The 8650-nt window shown below is 39.5% G+C and overlaps 1 protein-coding gene across 1 annotated transcript; it reads right to left on the reverse strand.

Annotated features, from left to right (window-relative positions):
- Positions 1–1644: 1644 nt before the first annotated feature.
- TRAF6 (TNF receptor-associated factor 6, E3 ubiquitin protein ligase) lies at positions 1645–8117 on the reverse strand (the record flags this gene model as incomplete). Its single annotated transcript, XM_009074794.1, has 5 exons — positions 1645–2661; positions 4828–4905; positions 6239–6310; positions 7205–7363; positions 7967–8117. Coding segments are annotated over 5 exons (1342 nt in total), but the record flags the coding sequence as incomplete, so codon positions are not given.
- Positions 8118–8650: the final 533 nt, after the last annotated feature.

Here is an 8650-nt window from a genome sequence, read left to right on the forward strand (position 1 = left end):
AGTCTCAGAGAATACACTGAAGTCATCAACAACTAACATTTACCCTTAGCCAGGAAGTTCATGTTTCAGTGGTGAGAATACTGCATTGAACAGAATTCCTTTTCATCTCAGAGGTTCTACTTGTTCAAGAACTGTAACTTATCTGGACATGAACAAAGTGGTAGCTTGTGTCCTGGAACTTTTAGATCTCATCCAGGCAGGCCAAGTATCCTCCCAAATCAATACACTATAGTAGTCATTCTTTGGTCTTGTATGTATTAAGCATATGCCCTTTCCCCACTGATGATCCCTGTGATATTGCTTTGATGAGGCCAAAGAGTTGGAATATTCTTCAATATCTTTTAAGCTGCAGTGTGTCAAGTCTTTAGGTTGTTTCACTAGCCTGGATAAATAAAACACATGCTTCTACACTTAATTCTTTCTTCAGTATCATAATATCTACTTAGGTTATGGGGTGAACAAAACTTTTTTTCTTCCCCCCTTCTAAACACAAGATTCAGAACTTTCTCAGCACCACGGTAAGGCAAAATTTTTAGCACCAGTGAACTTGAACTACTCAGCTTAGACTGGTCAAAAGTAACATTTATATGGCATACAGTCAGTACAGAAAACAGCAATATGTGCAATGTAAGGAAGCTCATGAACCCTTGACATAGTGAATCTAGTGTTTGATAAATGAGGAACTACAGAAGCCAGGTTTTCCTCCTAAGAACAAACAGGATTAGAATTTTTCCTGACACTGTTGAATTAATAGGCTTTTTATCCTCTCCAAATTGTTGAGAGTGGCACAGCTCCTATTGTCTAAAGGGACAGGAAACACCCACACCAGTTAGATGCTGATATGACCAGCTGCCCACTGGGAATTTGTAAGCCACAACACCAAGAGATCACTTGAACAGATGTAGGTTACAAGTTGAGCTTTGGTATAAATTTGGGTTTCAACAACAGTGAAACAAATTCTGCATCACCCTCTCTAGTTAGTACACCCCTTTGCTCATGTATCCACACACAACCTGAAAAATATCCAGCACTAGGAGGAGATCCCATCAGCACAAAGCTATTTCATTCAAATGCTAAACTTTTATATCTCTAGGTGATGGTGATTTATATTCTGGGCCTAGAGCACACACTTACAGAAAGATTTATCAAAAAAAAGAGGATTAGGGAGGTGATTTTAGACCACATTACTCAGCTCATAGCCATTCAGCCTTCTCCACAACACTACCACATGTCTTATGGAAATATTAGCATCAACATGCAACTTCCTGAGCCTTACCTAGGTGATGTGAGCAAATCTTAACCTGATTTCACATTACAAGAGATGTATGGCCAACAAAAAATTCTACATAAGTCAATGTAGAAACTGGCTCAACTTTCCCAAGCTCTGTGAAAAACAAACAAATCCCTCATCTTTATTAATTTAGCTATTTCCCTGCTACAGTATCTACTCCAAGGCACTGAGGTGAAATATGACTTAAGTTTCACCACACTGAGATGTACAAGTATTGCAGTAGAATTTTCCTGTTGACTTTTGATGAACTTCATTTAGCTGTTTTGCTACAGAAGCAGCTTATTATTTTAACAGAGAACCATACCAAATATTTAAACATACAGAAGAAAAAAACTCAGCAACAACGAAGTTCCATTCAGATGAAGAACAACTATGTTGGCAGCTAAGATCTTTTCCAGACACAGCCTATATGGCCCAGGAAGCACTCCTGCAATCTGTGGTGGCAGAACATGACTAATGGCTCCATTCCTCTGGTTAAGACTGACAGGTTACACAGCTCCATCAGCACTGCGAGCCTGAAATCCTTCTCTGCGCAGACTGTTCAAATCTAGACGTGTCATAACCTCACAGCGCACCAGAAGGGTATCATCCTTGACAAAGGTTCTTTGCTTCAAGTTCTGCAGGTGCATGAAAGTCACATAACCAAAACCTTTTGGATTGCGGTGAATTGTTGGTCTCTGGAAGGCCAATAACTCTGGCTTGGCTTCCATTACTTCTTCATGATTCTGCCTTTCTGGGCCTTCTGACTGATCCAAAATAGAAAGTCGTATAGTGCCTTGGAAAGGCCAAGGCAGGTGGCTGTCATATTCTCCTTGCATAGTGTGGACAAACAGAGATATAAAATTAGCACAACGCTGAGCGTTGGGTAATTGGATATGCAGGCGCAAACACAGCTTGTAGCCAGGCTTGCCAGTATAGAAGCCAGGACTGTGCATCACAACAGGTCTCTCTTCTTCCTGGGCTCTCTGAAGTCCACTGAAGTTCTCAATCTTCCAGATATAAATACCATTACATTGCTGTGCCTCCATTTCAGTAATCTTTCCCTCCAGGTTTCGGATAGTACGTTTGAGTTCTGCCACGTGAGAGTTCTGAGTCTCCATTTTAGCGATGAGTTCTCTGATTTGGTGATCTTGCCTTACCAGACGACCTTCCAGCTGCTGAATAGTTTCTTTGAAGTTTTCAACTTCTGGATTACAATCATATGCAGCATGTGACACGTGTGAGAAGAGGGCAGGCTCAAAGGGCAGGCCATTGATGAAGGGTACAGGATTGGTAGCGGTAACACTGATATTTTGAAAACTCTGAGCCATCATTCTCATGTGAACCTGAGTGAACTCCTGCATATGTCGTGCCAGTTCATTCCTTTGCATCTGGAATTTAAGAGATGTGGCATTAGGAACATATCAAACCTTATCTGCAATCACATTTTCAATGTGTCCCTGAAGAAAATCGAACAACTAGTTGCTTCTTTTATGTAAGAAAAACTGCAGTGTGAATCAAGGACAGGTAGTGTGACAAAGTAGCATTTCACCAATGGAGGGCTCCAAATTTAAGATCATTGTCATGACAAATGAAAAAAGAAGTTCAAATACCAGTGGGCAAAACATAGAATCATTTAGGTTGAAAAAGACCTTTAAGACCATCAAGTCCAACCATTGTGTGTCTTTGCTACAGCTGAGGTTCAACAACAAAAGTCCAGATGTGAAGTGGTTTCAGCACAGAATTGTTGACATGGGAACTTAAGACAGAACTGACATAAATGACTGCAATATGAATCAGATATGTGCATTATTGTTTTTGTAAGCTTGGAACATTGGGATGTCACAAAAATTGGATTCTGGGTAAGTCATCTCAGTAATACAAAAAACCTAACAAAAATATTCCTAATAGAACATTTCTCATTAGCAATAGCATACTGTATTGTTGCATAATTCTATGGGATGTTTAATAACTAAGCCTTTGATTGTATTTTTACAGAAGCTGCAGCATCTCCAGGAAAACAAGGAAATCAAAATTCTCCAAAAGAGACTTAAGAGCAATATCTTATTAAAGTCCAAGACCTGCACTTCTAATGGAGGCGATTTTTTACATATTTTTCCACTGAAATGCAAGATCCTACATATGGGTCATGGCAATCCCAGGCACAGCTACAGGTTGGGTGGAGAAGTAACTGAGAGCAGCAGTGAGGAGAGAGACTTTGGTGTGCTGGTGGATGAGAAGCTCACCATGAGCTGCAGTGTGAGCTCAGCCCAGAAAGCCAATGGAATCCTGGGCTACATCCAAAGGAGTGTGGGCAGCAGGTCGAAAGAGGTGATTCTTCCCCTCTACTCTGCTCTCATGAGACCCCACCTGGAATACTGCACACAGTTCTGGTGTCCTCAACATAAGAAGGACATGGAACTGTTGGAGCAAGTCCAGAGGAGGCCACAAAGTTGCTAAGAGCACTGGAGCATCTCCCCTATGAGGACAGGCTGAGGGAGTTGGGGCTGTTCAGCCTGGAGAAGAGAAGGTTGTGTAGAGACCTCATAGCAGCCTATCAGTGTCTGAAGATGCTCCAGGGAATCTGGAGAGGGACTCTGTGTTAGGAACTGCAGTGATAAGACAAGGAGTAATGGGTTCAAGTTGAAGGAGGGGAAATTTAGGCTAGATATTAGGAATAGGTTTTTCCCTGTGAGGGTGGTGAGACACTGTCCCAGGTTGCCCAGGGAGGCTGTGGCTGCCCCAACCCTGGCAGTGTTCAAGGCCAGTTTGGATGAGCCTTGAGCAACCTGCTCTGGTAGGAGGTGTTCCTGCCCATGGCAAGGGGTTGGGACTAGATTATTACTGAGGTCCATTCCAACTCCTACAATTCTGTGATTCTACGATTTTGAGTAAAAGACATGAAGTATTTCAGTAGTACATACAAGAGAAATAGAAACAGTGTTTTTCAAACTCTACACCTGAAAGTAAAAACAAGACAGGAAGAAATATGGAGTATTTTATACAGAAAATATTGTCAAATATTCCAAACACAAGTATTCTGTGTACATTCAGGGTTAATATCTTGTTAAAGGCAGCATAAAGTTTAGCATTCAGTCTTCCTAGGAGTAATAATTTCCCTATTACACCATCACTAATCATGGTGTGCACTTAGAGTAACACTGTTCAACTCAATACTGCCATGGTGAAAAAGTGTTAGTGCTAAACATACATCTAGTGTTTTTTCTGTGCTCTACATCAGCACTGTATTCCCTTCATTGATTTGCTAAAATGCTCTACAGTACCAAATGGTGTATGAAAACTGATGTGGAAATGATCAAGAGGAAAGATCCATTTTTACAAAGAGGCAGTAAACAACTAGAAATAAGATTATCCAGATTGATAATTTGAAAGTTTGAAATTTGATATTTTCCAACTTTCAAAATTGTAGTGGTTTAGAATTAAGATACCTCAAATAAAATAAAACCAAACCCACAAATCATCGAGGGTTTGGGCTGATGGACTGGACAAGAAACAAGAGGCAGGTCTGCAATTCATGGTTCTGGCAAAAGACTTACCTTTTCAGGACACCCAAAGGCACTGTAAAAACATGGCACTGGAGCAGTAGGACAATCATTGTCATAATGGTTAGGCATCTAAAAGAAATCAGATTTGAAATTATTTTTTCATCAAGAGTGTTCTTTTATAACACCCTGAATGGATACAGCTGGATGGATTCTGAAGAGGTACCTGAAGTTAGATCAGTTTACACTTAGACAATTTCTCAAAGAAATGTGGAAGTTTTGAATAAAAATGTTAGCTGATGATAAAAATTCTACATCCTACTTGTATGTGCTTTAACAACTCATGGCCTTTGTTCCTACACTGGGCATCAGAAAGCATTCAGATTTCCTCACTAGACCAAATGCCTTTTGTTTTTAGTCTGTCCTCAGGCTAGATCAGAGTCCCCTTCCTTCCCTTCTGAAGGACCTGCACATACTCATCATGTCTCTCTTCATTATTCTCTTCCTTGAAAAGCTCAAGTTCAATTTTTCATGTGGTCCATGTTCTCCAGATCCTGTCCTCTCCCTGCTCTGGATCCTCCCTATCCTCTCCACCTCAAAAATGTGACAACTGGAGGTGATGCCTTACAAGCCCTAAACAGAGCAAAGGATAATTCTAGGTTTCACAGGCAAAACATCTGTTTATATAACCCAGTATGTTTGCCTTGTTTAAATACCACAATGAAGTAGAACACAAACTTAACACAGGTCAGGTAATAACTCTAAACCATTAGCTAACTGTTCTCTGTTCCCCATTTCTGCAGCTCATTATTCTATGTAACAACAGATTTTTGCCTTTGCCATTACTAAATCAATCCTGTTTTCAGACTCTTTCTGCAATTTGATAAGAACATTCCTTATTTTAACCCAGGCCATCAATAGAGTTGCCACTCCATTCAAATAGGGATAGGCTGCAAATTAAAACATATTTATCATTCTCCTGTCAATGAAGTTACTCATGACTAAAAGAAATACTAATGGCTATTACAATAGAAATGGACAAGCAGAATTCCAGGCAGCATCTGCACTTTGACAGTGAATTACTTATAACTACTTTCCTATCACAAATACTCTGCCTCTCTGCCCAAATCAAAGCCTCATCTCGTAATGTCAGGCAGACCCACTGGCAGCTGTTTGGTATTCTTTAACTTCCAAGAGCAAAAACATGCAGCATGATCTCTGTAAAGCAGCAGTAGAGCTAAACAATGTGATGTGCAGCCAAAAGTCCTACAGAGGTTTACCAGACTGCAATTGCAAGCTGGATTTAATAGTATTACACTTGCACTGGAGATTTTCAGAGAGAGGCAGGTAGAGATTTATTAGCTAGTAGACAAGCTGTTTCTCCAAGTTTAATTTCAGACTGAAGAAGCAATGTAAACACAGAACATCTGACCCAGGCTGAACACAGAACAAGGCAGTCTCTCACCTGCTCTCTGATGAGCACAGTGTTGCAGTACTGACAAAATACATTGGCAAGTGGGCAGGTTTCATCATGGAGCTTGGTGATCAAGCAGAAAACAAAGAGAGGAAAGAAAGAATCAGTAACGTTACACAATTTAAGAGATCACCTCTGATCACACATTAAGTTTCATTTACATTTCAAATTTTGCACTTAGCTGTATGAACTGTGAAACAAAGACAATCCCCTTACTCTGAATAGTATGTTTTCTATTGCTGTTCTTGCCTGTAACTTACATGAGAGATTCATAAAATTGCAGATATTTTATTTCCTAAAGTTCTTGTGCCCCAAAGAAGTCTGAATTTAACCAGAAGTTTCTGAAATTCATGTTCAATTGTAGAAGAACTGTATGAAACTACAGAACTCTATTTTCAACTTGCTGGATTATACAAGGTACTTTTGTTTGACAACTTGCAATACGAATATCATAAAATTAATAGTCCTTGAGATAAAACAAATCCATACAGAGATAAAGAAAAGGAAGTAGAGAAAGTACTATCCTCAGTATCAACCAAATGAAAAATGCAGAGTGAGAAGAATTCAGAAATCTTGCTCTTGTGTGTTAGCAGATATCCCCAAAAGATTAATCTCCTGAAACATCCTTTCTCCCAGGCATAAAAACTGCAAATGTAAATAGTGCTCTTTGGATTCTTTTGGCAGTGGATACTGGCCACTCTGATAGTAAGGCCAAATATCAATGGTTCCCATGTGTCTCTTCACAGCACAAAGTTCCATGTAAGTTTGTGTTTAAGGACAATCCTCTCCCCAGCTTTTGCCTGTCCTAGACTAATGCCCTGAGTCTGTAGCTTCTCATCTGTGCAGCAGCACAAAGAGCTCTTCTAGACCAAAACCTTTTGTTTTTCAAACTCGTGTTCCATTTACACGCAAACTCAGGTGAATGAAAGCTGAAAAACTGACAATACTGCTAAGTACCTCTTTATCTTCATAGGCCATAGATGTGGCACAGTTTGGACAACAGACTTGACGCCTTGGACACTCCTGGGTCATGTGCTCTTTCAGGTGGTTCTTCTGGAAGGCTCCTTGGCACTGTGGGCATTCCACAGCAGAAAAATCACACTGCAACTGGTGGTCCTGCAAAAGGACAGATGAGGGATTTGATACTACAAACAGGAACTATTGTCACATCTGTTTTCAAGAGAAATCACAGTACAAGACAAACAAATTGCAATCTTTCCTTCATGTAAGGAAATCCTTATCCATTTATGCTGACTTTAGCAACAGCCTGTTACTGTCCCATTACTGAGATCAGGGCTTCATGTATTCAGGGTTTAAGTATGCTCTCAGGTAAAAATTTATATTTATCCTTTTAACTTTGCATATTATTTTCTTAAACAATTACTTCAATTAATATAACTAGTTGCTTTGAGGGAATATGAAACTGACTTTAAGGAACTTGTGTGAAGTACAGATACAGCTGAACAAAGGACAGACATGAGTGATCCTAAACAGAAAGCTGCATTAGTACAATTTTCATGCACTACAATGTTCACTTGAGAATCACCTAACTACAATTAAAGACTCACCAGAAACCAAATACATGTAGCTGCAGTCTTGAATGAACAATGTGTTGAATCAGCATAAAGAAGTATCAGCTATAACCATCTATTTTAAGTTACTTTGGATTTTTACTTGTTCACAAAAACAAGGTTCCATATTTTCAAAACTAATTCTCACCTCTAAATGTCTCAGCTCCATCTTCATACTGCAGCCCTTGTTGGGACACTTAACCATTAAGGAAAGGATTTCCCGTTTAGCAAAGTTGTCAGGAAAAAGTTGATTTTCCAGCAGAATTTCGTTGTCTACTGGACATTTGTGACCTGCGTCTCTACAATAGAGAAAAGCAAGGAAAAATATACTTCAATATTTCCAAGAGAATTCCAGGTCCTTAATTTTTTACACCAGAAAGACATTAGTGACCAAATTCTAACAGAATAAGAAACTCTTTGAAAACAAAGGCATTTTTGTGGCAGCTACCAGAGAGTCTGCAATGGCCATCAGGGAAACTAACAATACACAAGTTTCACTAGAGGTGACAGGACTGGGGTTGCAGCACTTTTCTAACTCAATATGTTTTATTTGTACAAATGCTATGTGAGAAACTCTGGAAATAAACTAGAGGAGCATGTAAAGAACCTAAGAACTTACAATCTTGTTTCTCTAAGTACTTCGCATAGCTGAAACATTGAAGAGTATTTCACAGCCTATCTCAAAACAATTCTTCAAACATTCTGGGACCTCCTCTCATTTTTTTCTTACTTTATAAAGAGCCAAGGTGATCACAGCTGAGAGAAAAAGCAAAACTGCCTTTTTCTGAGATTCACTATTTGGCATAAAAATCATAGAATCATAGAATTTATG

Source organism: Acanthisitta chloris, unplaced genomic scaffold (assembly GCF_000695815.1).
Source record: "Acanthisitta chloris isolate BGI_N310 unplaced genomic scaffold, ASM69581v1 scaffold7855, whole genome shotgun sequence".
Taxonomy (NCBI): domain Eukaryota; kingdom Metazoa; phylum Chordata; class Aves; order Passeriformes; family Acanthisittidae; genus Acanthisitta; species Acanthisitta chloris.